At 41.2% G+C, this 16,237-nt stretch overlaps 1 protein-coding gene across 1 annotated transcript in view; it reads right to left on the reverse strand.

The window, feature by feature from the left end:
- Positions 1-16,237, reverse strand: part of PARP4 (poly(ADP-ribose) polymerase family member 4) — a 336,611-nt gene that overhangs the window by 142,387 nt on the left and 177,987 nt on the right. Inside the window, exon 33 of the mRNA XM_040422464.1 lies at positions 8,326-8,370. Within this exon, the coding sequence (XP_040278398.1) occupies positions 8,326-8,370 (45 nt within the window). The remainder of the gene's footprint in view (positions 1-8,325; positions 8,371-16,237) is intronic.

Below are 16,237 nucleotides of genomic sequence, written 5' to 3' on the forward strand. Positions count from 1 at the left end.
TATTTCTGGGGGGGCAAAGCAGATCATTTTCACTAATCCTGAACAACTAATTTAAAGGGAATCTGTCACCCCGATTTTGGCCTATTATCTACAGTGATACACGAGTAGTACTGCAGGTAAGAAGTCCAGATCACTCATTTTTATCTTCCTACTGCCCTCGGTCCCCCCACTGCCAGCGATCAATGCTGAACTAAAATACACAGTCCGGACTGCTGTGCTGTTCTACCATAATGGAGAGGACTCATGTGCGCATGCACAGCAGTCCTGACAATGTATTTCAACACAGTTCTCATCACTGACAGCGAAAGAACTGGGGGCAGTAGGAAAATAAAAAATAGCGATCTGAACTCCATATCTACAGTACTACTCATATTTTACTATAGATAATGGTTTAAGATCGGGGTGACAGACTACCTTTAACCACTTCAGCCCCCTTAGCTTAAACACCCTTAATGACCAGTCCATTTTTTACACTTCTGACCTACACTACTTTCACCGTTTATTGCTCGGTCATGCAACTTACCACCCAAATGAATTTTACCTCCTTTTCTTCTCACTAATAGAGCTTTCATTTGGTGGTATTTCATTGCTGCTGACATTTTAACTTTTTTTGGTATTAATCGAAATTTAACGATTTTTTTGCAAAAAAATGACATTTTTCACTTTCAGTTGTAAAATTTTGCAAATAAAAAACGACATCCATATATAAATTTTTCTCTAAATTTATTGTTCTACATGTCTTTGATAAAAAAAAAATGTTTGGGTAGAAAAAAAATAATGGTTTGGGTAAAAGTTATAGCGTTTACAAACTATGGTACAAAAATGTAAATTTCTGCTTTTTGAAGCAGCTCTGACTTTCTGAGCACCTGTCATGTTTCCTGAGGTTCTACAATGGCCAGACAGTACAAACACCCCACAAATGACCCCATTTCGGAAAGTAGACACCCTAAGGTATTCGCTGATGGGCATAATGAGTTCATAGAACTTTTTATTTTTTGTCACAAGTTAGCGGAAAATGATGATTTTTTATTATTATTTTTTTTCTTACAAAGTCTCATATTCCACTAACTTGTGACAAAAAATAAAAAATTCTATGAACTCGCTATGCCCCTCATTGAATACCTTGGGGTGTCTTCTTTCCAAAATGGGGTCACTTGTAGGGTAGTTATACTGCCCTGGCATTCTAGGGGCCCTAATGTGTGGTAAGTAGTTTGAAATCAAAATCTGTAAAAAATGGCCGGTGAAATCCGAAAGGTGCTCTTTGGAATGTGGGCCCCTTTGCCCACCTAGGCTGCAAAAAAGTGTCACACATGTGGTATCTCCGTACTCAGGAGAAGTTGGGCAATGTGTTTTGGGGTGTCATTTTACATATACCCATGCTGGGTGAGAGAAATATATTGGCAAAAGACAACTTTTCCCATTTTTTCATACAAAGTTGGCATTTGACCAAGATATGTGCACGGATTGGGAATCTTGTCAAAGTTGAGGGACGCATGGATTCCACTCAGTATCAGCAGATTCTGGAGACCAATGTCCAGGAATCAGTGACAAAGCTGAAGCTGCGCCGGGGCTGGATCTTTCAACAAGACAACGACCCTAAACACTGCTCAAAATCCACTAAGGCATTTATGCAGAGGAACAAGTACAACGTTCTGGAATGGCCATCTCAGTCCCCAGACCTGAATATAATTGAAAATCTGTGGTGTGACTTAAAGAATGCTGTCCATGCTCGGAAGCCATCAAACCTGAATGAACTAAAGATGTTTTGTAAAGAGGAATGGTCCAAAATACATTCAACCAGAATCCAGACTCTCATTGGAACCTACAGGAAGTGTTTAGAGGCTGTAATTTCTGCAAAAGGAGGATCTACTAAATATTGATTTCATTTCTTTTTTGTGGTGCCCAAATTTATGCACCTGCCTTATTTTGTTTAAACAATTATAGCACACTTTCTGTAAATCCAATAAACTTAATTTCACTTCTCAAATATCACTGTGTGTGTCTCCTATATGATATATTTAACTGACATTTTTTATCGTAACAACCAACGATTTATACAGGAAAATCATGACGATTAACAAGGTTGCCCAAACTTTCGCATCCCACTGTATGCATACATTGACCACCATATCCTGGGATGATGTGCGCAGATGTGCCCAGCATCTGTGCACATCTGCCCATGGGTGCCCACAGGGACTCATGATGGCCCCTGTGGGAAATAGGTGCCCCCTTTAGACTGTGGCCCCTTATGATAATATGTATATATCTCTATATCCCCTTAGAATATATATGTAACTCTGTGTCCCCTTAGAATATTAGTGTCCCCTTCTATGATATGTGTATATATATATATATGTATAAAATACCTATTCCCCCCCCCCCCTATACCTGAAACCAGGTGCATCGGTGTGAATGTCCCCCAAGCATTCACACAGATGCAATCTGGTTGATTGCATCAGAATGACCGGACTAAGGTCCGGTCATCCTGATAACTACAAAGGACTCGGATTCCACAGAATCTGAGCCCTTTGTTATAATTGTCTCCAGCACTGCTGGAGATAATTATACATGATAGAAGGAAGGGAGAAGCCTCCCCTCCTTCTATTATGCGCATTCCGGCAGCGAAATTAACATCTCGCTGGCCGGAATGCAGAGTGCCACAGGTGGGAGATCAAAGGCTTCTCCCGCCTGTTGGCATGTAGCGCGGCCCCGATGCGCTCGTTCAGGAGACGCACAGGCCGGCGCAGTGACATCATCTCACTGCGCCGGCCCACGTGTCTCCAATGGTGGCGCGCACGTGCGCCACCCTGTGGGCGGTGCGGCAGTGCGGGCCGCCGGGGATAAATATCCGGTGGACCCGGCACTAAGGTAGAAGAGCAGTGCCGCCCCCCCCCCCACAGAAGGAGAGGAACCCTGGACGAACGAGCAATCATATATTAAGTATCACCCCCTTTATCCCCTATCCCACCAACGATATACTCCTGATCCCTACCACTATCCCACTAACGATTAACCCTTAAATCCCCTGTTCCCCTACCACTATTACACCAACGATTTCTCCCCTTGTTAACCCTGTAAATCCCTGACACTATACCCCTACTCCCTTGTTCCCTGATTAACCCTTTCATTATAGTGTCCTTGTTTGTGCCCCTGATACTGTGGCCATTATTTACCCTTGCTCCTGGTTAACTCTTACATTGTGGTATCTGTGTCCCTGATTTACCCTGGTCCCTGATTCACCCCCCACGATACCTAACCCCTATTACCACATTTGTATTTGTGGTTTGCTTACACCCCTGTAAGACCACTGTTAACCCTCGTCGTACCCCATAGGGATAGTAAATAGAACCAGGTGGGTGGGCTGTTAATATTTGTGTGTGTATGGTATAGCTAGTTTGTGGGTGGAATCCGGAACTGTGTAGTGTAGTTTAGTACTGTATATTTAGTGCTGTATTGTTAGTGTATTGCGTGCATAGTGTATTGTTTGATATTAATAAATACTATGTTTTGCTTATAACTATCTGTGTAGCGTGTAGTTATTGGCGATAGTTTAGTAAGGCGCTTGCAGCTAGCTTAGTGATTAGCGTAAAGTATAGTGAAGGTATTGTAGTATTATATAAAGGTATAAATAGACGGAGTCATCAATAGACGGCTCCTCCTATTTATGAATATTAATTATCGATATTTGCATAAATATTGGTGATTAATATTCCCCCTTTACAGATAGACAGCTAATGGGATGTACCACGCGGATAACAATCGGCACGTGTGATAGATGGGTAGCAATGGGATGTTTTATGCCAAATAGTCTCAATAATGAGTACAGATGGCAAAAGACAATTTTGTATCCCAAGTAATCAGCGCCAAATACCCTGGAAACAAAAAGGAAGGTGTGTGATCAATATCTCTGTGAAGAGGTATAATAGAGGATCCTGTTTCCCACCAAGTATAGTATATCCCACCCGTTCTCTGTAACAGAGGTTGTGCGTACGGGTGTTGCAGGATGATCACCTGTGCAGTTGGGGAAAATCCAGATACCACATCCCATAAACAAAATTCACTTTCAGCACCATATGACCTGTGGCAGTAGGAACCTAATATACTTATTACATTGTCACTGTAATCTCTACTATGTAGGCCGTACAACCCAAACACTCCGAGAGCAAATGAATGAACACCAGTCCAATATTAGTAGGAAGATCACCACCCACGGTGTGTCACGCCATTTTGCATTAACCCATAACGGTGACCCCTCTTGAACATGTATCCCTTTCCTTTCAACAATTGTGTAGAAAAGAGATGTTTTGGATCTTCCAATTGAATACCCTTGTACCATATGGTCTTAGTGAATCCTTTGAATACGTTAATTACTAAGCTCTTTTATTCACCCGATTTCTGTTACCATACCATTAGCACCATGGTTTTAGGTCACCCTTTTATGAATTCTCTACATATTTTTATAATTTTTAATTTGTTTATACTTCCTATATGTACCATATATATTTTTTGAGGTTCATTTAGTCCTTGTGATTTTATGTATATTTATTTCACTCATAGAACCATTTTAACTACATCATTGCTATGAATATTATCTTCTGTTCATTTACGCATATTTATTCATATATATCCTTTTTACCTATTTTCTTTTTATCATACATACCTTTAAACATATATTCCCTTAAATATATTCCCATTATATTAATTAAATCCCTCTGCATACTTTGTTTCATTTAGGTATATTCCCCTATATGTACTTAATACTTTTTGCTAATATGCACATTCCCAGTGTTTAGAATGAGTCCCTTTGGTTTTATTGATCATATATATATATATATATATATATACTGAAGAAAAATCCAGCGGGAGCACCACCAGGAGTCGGGTGCAAAATCCAAAGAGACAGCGGTAATGTCCCAATAATATGATTAGAAGAAAGTAGGACTGCACTCCAAGTAAAGTGAAAAATCAGTGAAGCGTTTATTCACCCATAACTTTGGCAACTTAGCGACGCTTCGGCTCACAAGAGCCTTCTTCCAGCGAAGAAGGCTCTTGTGAGCCGAAACGTCGCTAAGTTGCCAAAGTTATGGGTGAATAAACGCTTCACTGATTTTTCACTTTACTTGGAGTGCAGTCCTACTTTCTTCTAATTATATATATATATATATATATATATATATTATATGGCATAACTACACAGCCAGGCCTTTATACATCATGTATTAATTACTAATGAACTACTATTCCAATCTGACGAAGAAACACGTTTGTTTCAAAACGCGTTGGTAGACTTTTTTTTCTCTGGAGCCATCTGTACTCACAGGTGTGACGTTACACAGAAGAGTTCTCGGACTAACTCCCACCAGCTTCCCCACACACATGCCAGCTACCAGGAGGAGCAAAGGAGAATCAAGAAGACAGAGCTATTTGTACTACCACGAAAGGAACAAGTATTTTGCCTGCATCATAATACCAAAGTAAGCCGGGAACATCGGATCACTTGGAAACAGAAAGAGAGAGGTGAGATCATCTTTCATATACTCACACTGGCTGCATGGTTGAAGATTTACTAGATTTGATACATCTACATAATTAAGTGTCTTGTTTTCAGCGCAGGGATCCATTCAATTTTATATTCCCCTTAGGCCTCTTGCACACGACCGTATGGCTTTTTTCAGTATTTTGCGGTCCGCAAAAAATACGGATGACATCCGTGTGCATTCTGTTTTTTGCGTAACGGAACAGCCGGCCCCTGATAGAACATTACTATCCTTGTCCGTTATGCGGACAATAATAGGACATGTTCTATCTGTGAACGGAACGAAAAACGGAAATACGGAGACAGAAGGCATAAGGAGTACCTTCCGTTTTTTTTTTGCGGATCCATTGAAATTAATGGTTGCGTATACAGTCCGTATACGGAACGCAAAAAACGGAACGGAAACGAAAAAAAATAAACGTTTGTGTGCAAGAGGCCTTACTCCAGAACAGCTATTCCCCCTAGTCTGAGATCCCAGGTGTGGCTACTGGGATCTATATTGGTGAATAAATACAGGCATTAGAGCCAGGGTCAGAGTCTGCTGGCTATTTGATCGTGTTGCTGTGCAAATCCTAACCTTCCTGACATGCTGAAGGCATAGGTGAGAGAGAAGTTCTCTGAACAGTTAGTGCCCAGACGGGAAGGTGTTTATTTCATGTTTTTGTTTTATCCTTTATGTGCTGTAGCTTCACCCGAAGTGATGGCTAACTTAGATATCCTGTATTGTGTTTCTCTGGATGGAATATAAAGCACCATTTGGACTTTTAACCCCTGAAGTCTGATAGTTTGTCATTGCCAACCCCACTGCATGCACAAGAACAGGCGACTAATATATACAGTATATATATATATATATATATATATATATATATTGCAGAGAAAACTGGCACTCGCTGTAGATCAATCTTGTATTTATTAGTCAGTCACATATACAGAGAATAAGTGACGCGTTTCGGTGCTACCGCACCTTCATTGGACTTATCATCATACAAGAAAATTTTCATGTTTAAATAGACCGCCAAAACACATGGAAATGACATCACACAGAAAACCACTCCCACCAATCAGTGTGAATCGAAACATATGAACAAAAATGAAGACAAGCTTTGTAGTAGCATTTCTTTGGATTCAATGTGTCAAACTATATTAGTATTTACTTCCTTATTATGTTCTCCTTTTCCTTAGGTCCGCTATAAGAAAATAAGAAAAATCATTTATTTTCAAAATAATTCTTTATTTAAAAAAAACTTTTGATATTTTTATCAAAAAAAGGGAAAATTATATTTTCAATATTATTTTTTTTAGTAAGGTGATCTATCAAAGGAAGCTTTGTACGTTGTATTCACGATTGAGTCCACAGGGCTCAATAGTTTGTAATCTATGTATCCAGTAAGCCTCCCTTTTAAGCAGTAATTTATTTCTATCTCCACATCGCCGTGGGAGGGGTACACTTTCAATAATATGATAACGTAACTGTGCCACTGTGTGTCTATGTTCGTGGAAGTGGTGTGGTACAGGAAATAATAAATTGCTTACCTACACTAGTAACCACCCAGTAGCTACAAAAAAATATCTCCCCTATTCCCAGTTCCAAAGGGTTAAATGTATAGTGGGCGACACCGAGTTATGCAAGGTCAGACTAGTCGAGATGACTCAGGAATTTAGGGAGAGAGGTTATCCTGACCATTTATTACAGGAACAAAGGAACAGAGTTGAGGAAACAGAGCAGGATAAACCCCTGAAACAATCACGGATTCCACTTGTAGTTAATTATCATCCATGGACCCAGAGATTGAGAGGGATAATAAACAAACACTGGCATGTGGTATCAAAATCTTACCCTCATGTGGTAGAATTTAGACAACCACCCATGATGTGTTTTAAAAGAGCTAGCAATATACGTGATAGGATAGTACGGGCAGATATTGGCAGCAATAGAACTGGACCAATACAGAGAGCATTGACTACCCCCAAAATGGGAACTTTTCCCTGTCTAAATTGTGTACATTGTTCCAGTGTAATTAAGGGTACACATTTCACACACCCACAATCGGGTGAACGTATACCTATCAAAGGCTTTTTTACATGCGATAGATGCTTTGTAGTGTACATTTTGAAGTGCCCTTGTGGTCTATTGCATGTGGGGGAAACTTCCACACGGATGAAAGATAGATTAAGCAATCACAAATCTACCATTAGAAAGCAAAATGTATTATTTCCTGTACCACACCACTTCCACAAACATAGACACACAGTGGCACAGTTACGTTATCAGATTATTGAAAGTGTACCCCTCCCACGGCGAGGTGGAGATAGAAATAAATTACTGCTTAAAAGGGAGGCTTACTGGATACATAGATTACAAACGATTGAGCCCTGTGGACTCAATCGTGAATACAACGCTTCCTTTGATAGATCACCTTACTAAAAAATATTGAAAATATAATTTTCCCTTTTTTTGATAAAAATATCAAAAGTTTTTTTAAAATAAAGAATTTTTTTTAAAATAAAAAATTATTTTTCTTATTTTCTTATAGCGGACCTAAGGAAAAGGAGAACACAATAAGGAAGGAAATACTAATATAGTTTGACACATTGAATCCAAAGAAATGCTACTACAAAGCTTGTCTTCATTTTTGTTCGTATGTTTCGATTCAACACTGATTGGTGGGAGTGGTTTTCTGTGTGATGTCATTTCCATGTGTTTTGGCGGTCTATTTAAACATGAAAATTTTCTTGTATGATGATAAGTCTGATAAAATATTTATGTAGGAAAATAACTAACTTACAGAATCGGCAGCTGTCACATATTCCTGTTCATAAATGGGTGATTCCTGAAAGTTAAATATGGAAGATACACATGATTAAATCAGTCATTTAGGGATAACTTTCAGAAACTAGTTAGAAACAATATGTGTGTGATCGTTCTGTCACCATTGGTATTTATATTTTAATAGTATATGTTTAGAACTACACGAACCAGTGACCTGTATAAAAGATATTTATAAAGACTAAACGTGTGTAAAAGTACAATAAGAAGAATAAAGGTAGAAACCAGTAGACACACTTGCTATTTAAAATCATTCCAACTTTACGGAATGCAAACACAAATACTATACAACAGGTACTGTAGGCTTACAAATTTGGAACCCATAGCTCCTTAAAGGAAATCTGTCACCAGGATAATCGCTATTGAAGTAAAGCCATAGCCTAATAGCACTTAGTACATTATTTCTAGATGTGCCTTTGTTACAGCAATAGATGTTTTCTATCTTCTGAAAATACAGTTTATTTGGGATGCAAATGAGACAGTAAGGTGCCCAGAGGGGCGTCACTCTTGCAGGAAGGAGCCCAGGCACGCCTCCTGCTAGTGCCCAAGCCTGCCCTCATGCTGGGAGCAGGAAAAATGGGCAGAGTTATGGCTTGAATGTGATGAAGGAGGGGGGTGGACACATTGTGGCAGGAGGCGTGCCTGGGCTCCTTCCTGCAAGAGTGACGCCCCTCTGGGCACCTTACTGGCTCATTTCCATACCAAATAAACTGGATTTTCAGAAGATGGAAAACATCTATTGCTGGAATAAAGGCACATCTGGAAATAAGGTACTAAGTGCTATTAGGCCATGGCTTTACTTCAATAGTGATTATCCTGGTGAATGATTTCCTTTAATCAGTGATCACACAGCATATACCTCTAGACATTGCTAAACTATATGGCAAAAAATCGTAGACCCCATCCTAATTATTGGGCCCTGATGTTACAGCGACACCTCCTATACAAGTGCATTAAATTCAAGCTTACAGCCACACGATCTCCACAACTCAGCCATGAGGCAGTACAAACTTTTGGCCTGGATGGCACGTAACACCTTCAATTTTCTGTAACATCCCACATTACAAAGCTCCAAACTGCTCCAGAAGTGACATCCACACAAGAACTTTGCACCAGGAGCTTCATGAAATGTTTATCCATGGTCAAGCAGCTGCACGCAAGTCTAAAATCACCATGTGCCATTCCAAGCATCGAGGGGAATTGTTGTAAAGCACCAGTGGACTTACAGATTAAAGCATGATTCAGAGGATTCCCCTTTTCTCCAGTAAAGGGAAATGCTACAGCATAAATCATGTTTTAGACAATTCTAGATGACAACTTTGTGTCAAGAGTTTGGGGAAACAACATCCATAAAAGACATGGTTAGGTGGAGTAACTCAAGTTATCTGCATTGAGCCCTGACCTGAACCCCACTCATCACCTTTGGGATGGATTTGAAAAATAACTACAGGTCAGACCCTCTAATCCAAATTCAATGCCTGACCTCACTATTGTATTTTTGGCTCAATAACCACAAATTCCCAGAGATACACTGAATATTGTGGAATGCCTTTCCAAAAAAGTTGGAGGCTGTTGTAGTCACAAAAATGGAGGCCCACCCATGGTTTAACCCCTATAGTTTTGAAACAAGCTCCAACAAGGTTATGTAGGCATGCACAGGCAAATTAAGAACTCAAAGTGGTCCCATGTTGTAGGCTGACCCAAACTGGTAGAAGGCACGACCAAGCCAAGTGGGAGGGTTCAGAACACAGCTAGGCATGGTCACAATGATTCTTTTTACTATGTCGGTATAATGTACAAGTAAGCAAGGCATTGCACTGGTAGGCAGGGACAAAGAAGTAGAAATGTAGGCGATACAAAATATGCAGTAGGCCAGCGCACTACTTTGCAGTATATATATTTGATTAAACTTTATTAATTCTTTCAGCAATACCACCACTGAGTTTTCATGTTGTAAATTTTATGATTACAGGCTCAGTGATAATAAAAAAAAAAAAAAAAAAGTATATATTTGTTAACAAAACTTTTCTATTTCATAAACTATGTTGTTGATCAGTACGGACCCAGCATCGTTTGTATTTCTTTTTTGTCGAGTTCCGCAATTATAAATCCCCAACAGGATGTCTAATAGAGAAGGTGTAGATGGTTTCAACCAGTGTTGTAATAAACATCTTTTAGCTGCTAATATGCTCACGTGTATTATTTGTCAAATTGGTGTATTTTCTGGGTGGTGATGAAAGAGGATAATGTCGGATGATAGTGGAATGTTCACCTTCATCACATCTCTGGCCCATGTTATAAACAAGGTCCAGTAAGCAACAGATTGCGGGCAGGTCCAGAGACCATGATACAGGTTCGTGTTGTGCATTTTACATTTTGGGCTATAAGTTATTCTGTCAGGGTGCACTGTTTTGTGTGTTTCATGAAAACCGTATATCGCCTTGTGTATAATTCTAAACTGGGTCTCATGCCGGATCTCATTTGGGGCGGATTTCCTGATTGCTAACCACCCCTGAAGGATTTTATCTTGCAGATTTAGGGCTTCTAATTCCTTTTCCCAGGATTTAAAGCGTCTATCAGGGGACTTTTCTGAGTGGGCCTTTTGTAGTTTATACAAAACATCTGATAAGGATAGAGAGGTATTGTTTGTCTGTTTCAGAAGATCAAACTGGTTCGAAGGGAATTCTCTCGATAGATCTCTCAGTTGTGGTCTCAGAAAATTCATGACCCGCAAGTAAGCCAAAAAAGTCAGTCCATATGTGGAGCAGACCGATTGAAAAGAAAGGCATCTATTTCCTGCCTCATGCCACAAGTCCCGTACTGACCTGATTTCATTATTCTGCAAATTGTTTATTATGTATTTCCTCTTTGAATTTAGGGTGACCCCAAAATGTGACCCTAGATGGGCATGTGTTTGGACAGTGAAAAGGATAAACCATAATCTTTTCAAACTGCCTTCCAGGTTGCCACTGTGTCTCTTATAAGTAAACTCTTCTTTGTTAGGGGAGGTAAACTGGCGTATTTTGTATGTAATAGGGCAGCTAGAGACCATGGTTGGGCCAGTTGAGATTCTCTCTCATAATTAGAGTAGTGACTCGACAGAGATAACCAATCTATACAGTGTCGGAGATTGCTTGCCAGATTATATCTTCGTATATCAGGAAAATTGACCCCTCCTTCCTCTCTTGCAATCTGTAACTTTTGTAGTGATATTCTCGGGCGGCGACCCCTCCAAATGAAATATCTAAATGCTGCTTCTAGGGTAGTGACGTCAGAGTGTTTAAGTAGTAATGGGATCGTTTGCATGGGATATAACAACCTAGCAAAGCTAATCATCTTTAGTAGGTGACTGCGCCCCATGAGTGACAGTGGAAGGTGTATCCATCTCCCCACGTTGTGGAGTATCTTTTGAATCAATGGTGGGTAGTTGAGATTATATATTGTATTGACTCTGGAGTTCTGCCCACAATAATGCCCAGGTGTTGTATATGTGTTGGCTACTTTTACTGATAGATTTATAGTGCATCTATGTTTATAGCGTGTTTTCCCTGCGTTAGGAACATCAATTCGCTTTTGCTTGCGTTTATTTTAAAACCGGACACTTGTCCATATCCCTGTAGGTGCTGTAAAAGAATGGGCAACTCTCTCTGTGGGTTTTCAAGAAAAACTATGATTTTAGATAGGATCTTAAGGTCGGTATTAATTAAAGCTATCGGCCTGTATAAAGAGGCTAACAGAGGGTCCCTACACGGTTTTGGCAACAGTTTAATGTGTGCTGTGTTTGCCATTGAGGGGGATGGTGGATCCACCCAGATAGACGTTATATAAGGAAGTTAGGAGTGGGGCAATACTTTCCCCAAAGATCTTGTAAAACCCCCCAGAGTTTCCGACGAGGCCTGGGGCTTTCCCTAGTGACAGTTTAGATATGACATTCTGAACTTCTGGTTGTGAAATCGTTGTGTTCAAAATGTTTAACTCGTCCAGAGAGATCTGTGACATGGTAGTGTTATTAAGCCATTTCTCACTCTCATTGTTCCATTTTTATTGCCAACTCTTTATAGATCTTTATAGAACTCCATCAATATTGCATTTATATTTTTTGGGTCATGTTGAAAGGTGCCCATTGGATCCCGTAGGGCTAATATGGGAGTGGAGGGTCGATAGCCCTTCGCTAGCCTGGTTAATAGCTTACCTGATTTATTACCAAACTTATAAAGTTGGGCATCTGCATGGAATTGGAACATTTGCTCCCTTCTTTGGAGACAATGCTCATATTCTTGTTTCTATCGCTTCCATGCTTGTTCTGTCACAGTGGATGGGCATGTTGTAAAAGTGGTATACACTTTCCTCAACGCCTTGCTATGTGTTTCTATCTGGACTTCTACTTTCTTCTTCAGACCTGTCACATGTGAGATCAACCTGGCCCTCAATACTGCCTTACCTGCAAACCATGTTAACTGAATATTATCTGTGTTATCATTTATTTGTATGTATTTGTCCCACCATCCCATTAGTTAATTACGAAAGTCTTTGTTTTTGTATAGATCAGAGGGGAAGCGCCAGATATAAATCAAGACCTCGAGGTGTTAGGTCACGTAATGTTAATGACAAAGGGGTATGATCCGAGATCACTAGCTCTTCTATGATGGAATTTGTACATCTACCAATGAGAGCTGTGGATAACAGTATGTAATTAATGCAAGACCATGAGGAATGTGCCGCTGAATAGTGGGTATAGTCCTGACCCACAGGGTTTAGTGTTCTCCATGTGTCTACCAAATCCGACGAGGACATGAGGTCTTTCAAGGCTGTCTCTTTGTGTCTTACTGGGAGTGTACCACCCCTGTCCGACCTCCTGTCCTCGTCCCAGTCAGTGACAATGTTCATATCTCCAGCCACCACTTTATCTGAAATCTGGTCGGATAAAAGCCACTAATTGGAACTAGGGCCATATATATTATAAATACTTAACTGCCCTGTTGCACATGTTAAGCTAACTTGGACAATCCGCCCTTCATCATCAGCCGAGTGTGAAAGCATTGTGCAGGTCAGATTTTTCCTTAGGAGTGTAAGGACCCCTGCCTTACGGGCTATGGACGTGCACTTCTCCCACCCATAACTTACGCATACGAAAAAAATCACTTTCCTCCAAATGTGCACCTTATACCAGGATTAAATGTCCACATTGAGGCTAGCAATCACAGTAACAGTCTCCCCAGACAGGTTCTACCTCCTCAGATAGCTCTTTCTCGTATACATATCGCACCTTAATAGCTTGTAATGAGCTGGACCATGTTTAAAAGAAAATTCTTATTGTCCAAGAAGGGAATGATAGGCCCCACTATCAAACTGCCCATCATTCTATTTAAATCCAGGACTGAAAAGAGGACTTACAGAAGTCTATTGCAAACTACTCTTTGCTAGGGATAATCAGCTTTCCTGGATTCTTTATATCTCGTCAAGCTTTCCCTGAATGAGATATATGTTTCACCCATAAGACGCTCCTGCCCATAAGACGCACCTAGGTTTTAGAGGAGGAAAATAAGAAAATAAGTATTTTTCATCAAACCTCAGCTCAGAGCCCCAATCAGACCCCTAATATTAATAAGACCTCAGCTCGGACTCCCAATGTTAATCAGACCTTAGCTCAGACCCCCAATGTTCATAAGACTCCAATAAGACCTTAGATCAGACCCCTAATGTGTATAACCCCCAAGCAGACCTCAAATCATACCCCTAATGATAACTACCCCACCTAAGCACACCTCAGATCAAAGGCCCAATGTGAATGACCCACCCAAGTGGACCTCAGATCAGAGCACCAATGTGAATCACTCCCCCAATCAGACCTCAGATCAGACCCCCATGCTCAGAGCAGACAAAAAAAATAAAAATCTACTTACCTCTCCTGCTCCAGGCGACGCCACTCCTCATATCCACACTCTTCTTGTTTTTCCAGCCGCACGATGTGCTGTGACCAGATCCCGCACAGCTTGAGGTCACAGAGCGCGCCAACGTCCTCATGCTGTGCGCAGTCAGCGAACAGCGAGTGGCTGAGGAAGACCAGGAAGAGGTGAGAACAAAGAGACAGCTGCATTCACTGCTTCTCGGTCCAGCTGTAATAATGATGGAAGTGCTCATTAGTATTTGCCCAATAAAACGCACTGACATTAACCCCCCACTTTGGGGGTGAAAAAGTGCGCCTTATAGGGTGAAAATACGGTACTTCCTGCGGTCTAAAAATCTTTCACTTTTTCTGCCACTGTCTCACTATATTACATACTGGAAAGGGTGTATATTTCACTCAGAGTCCTCAGCTGGGTGAGATAAAAAAGAATCCAGAAAGCAGTATTTGCTACAACAAAGTGTAGTTTGCTGGAGCTGTTTTGTTCAGACTTTGTTGTGGGCTGGACTTTTTTGGACTGTTAGGTAGGATTTAAATTGGGACCTATGAGTACAAACCCTTACTCCAGAACAGCTATTCCCCCTAGTCTGAGATCCCAGGTGTGGCTACTGGTGTCTTTATTGGTGAATAAATACAGGCATTAGAGCCAGGGTCAGAGTCTGCTAGCTATTTGATCGTGTTGCTGTGCAAATCCTAACCTTCCTGACATGCTGAAGGCATAGGTGAGAGAGAGAAGTTCTCTGTACAGTTCGTGCCCAGATGGGAAGGTGTTTATTTCATGTTTTTGTTTTATCCTTTATGTGCTGTGGCTTCACCCAAAGTGATGGCTAACTTGGATATCCTGTATTGTGTGTAACCCTGTGAAGTTACACCGGCTGCGTTATCTGAAATGCCCAGTAGATGGACTCAGTATGCTGTTAATAAGACATTGAGCATTGATCACATGACTGGCTGAAATGAGTCACATGGTTAGTGACATCATCGCAGGTCCTAAAACGACGCTGGCTGCACAGCTCTAAGGAGGAAGGTCCTGGAAAAGTTTCTAGAAGCTACGATTTGCTCAGCCAGAGAGAGGACATGGGTCTGGCATTGAGAGACTGCAGCACAGAGATAGAACCTGGTGGAGAGAACTTACTTCACCCAAGATCACACCTGCTGAGAGAGGGACCGCTGGCAAAGACAAGCACTGAGTCCAGACGTCTGGTGAATCCAGTGAAAGGAGATTGCTGCGGACTGGCCTGGTAAATGGTGTTGTGAGGGTAAGTCAAACCTCTCCCTGTATCACCACAGGGCACCTGTCTCCTCACCACAATAAAGACTCTGAGGTCCAGTGACGGACATTACACAGCTCAGGCTGCTTCAGTGACCCTGCGGAGCAAGAGCTTATAAGGGCCCCAACTCTCCAATGTGCACCAACGGCCATTAGGGCGAAGATAGGGGGTGGGACGCAGGTGTGCTAGTGGGTGGGTGAGGAAGAATCCACATTACTCTGTTATTTGTGTTACGCTATTGTATTTTCCTATGTATGTTGGTTCATTTTGTTACGCACTATATAAAGTTAATTCCAGTTAGGCTGTGTCAGTCTCATTTGCACCAAGTATGTTCCCAGTGGAGCCTCACATCCCTACCCCGGATGTTCCACTGGGTGGAGGCACTGCCGCAGACATGTACCCCAGCTCCCAGATAGCGGAGGCTCAGGATCCGCCTGTCAGGCATAGTGAGTTAACTAGGGTTAGGGACCCCATAGACACTAGGGGGCGCCACCAAAACCCCGTTACATATGGAGGCACTGCTGAGATGAATTGGGGTACAACCAGTGAGAATAGATTAAATCCTCAGGCCACTCCCTCCTTTGCAAAAGAGTGGGCCCAGCAAAGAAATGTACCATTGCAGCAAGCTGTGATGTTATGCAAAGTTCCATCCTGCTGTGAGATGAATCACGTCATCTTGTGTATAGAACTTCGAT

The sequence above is a fragment of the Bufo bufo genome, chromosome 3 (genome assembly GCF_905171765.1).
Source record: "Bufo bufo chromosome 3, aBufBuf1.1, whole genome shotgun sequence".
Taxonomy (NCBI): Eukaryota; Metazoa; Chordata; class Amphibia; order Anura; family Bufonidae; genus Bufo; species Bufo bufo.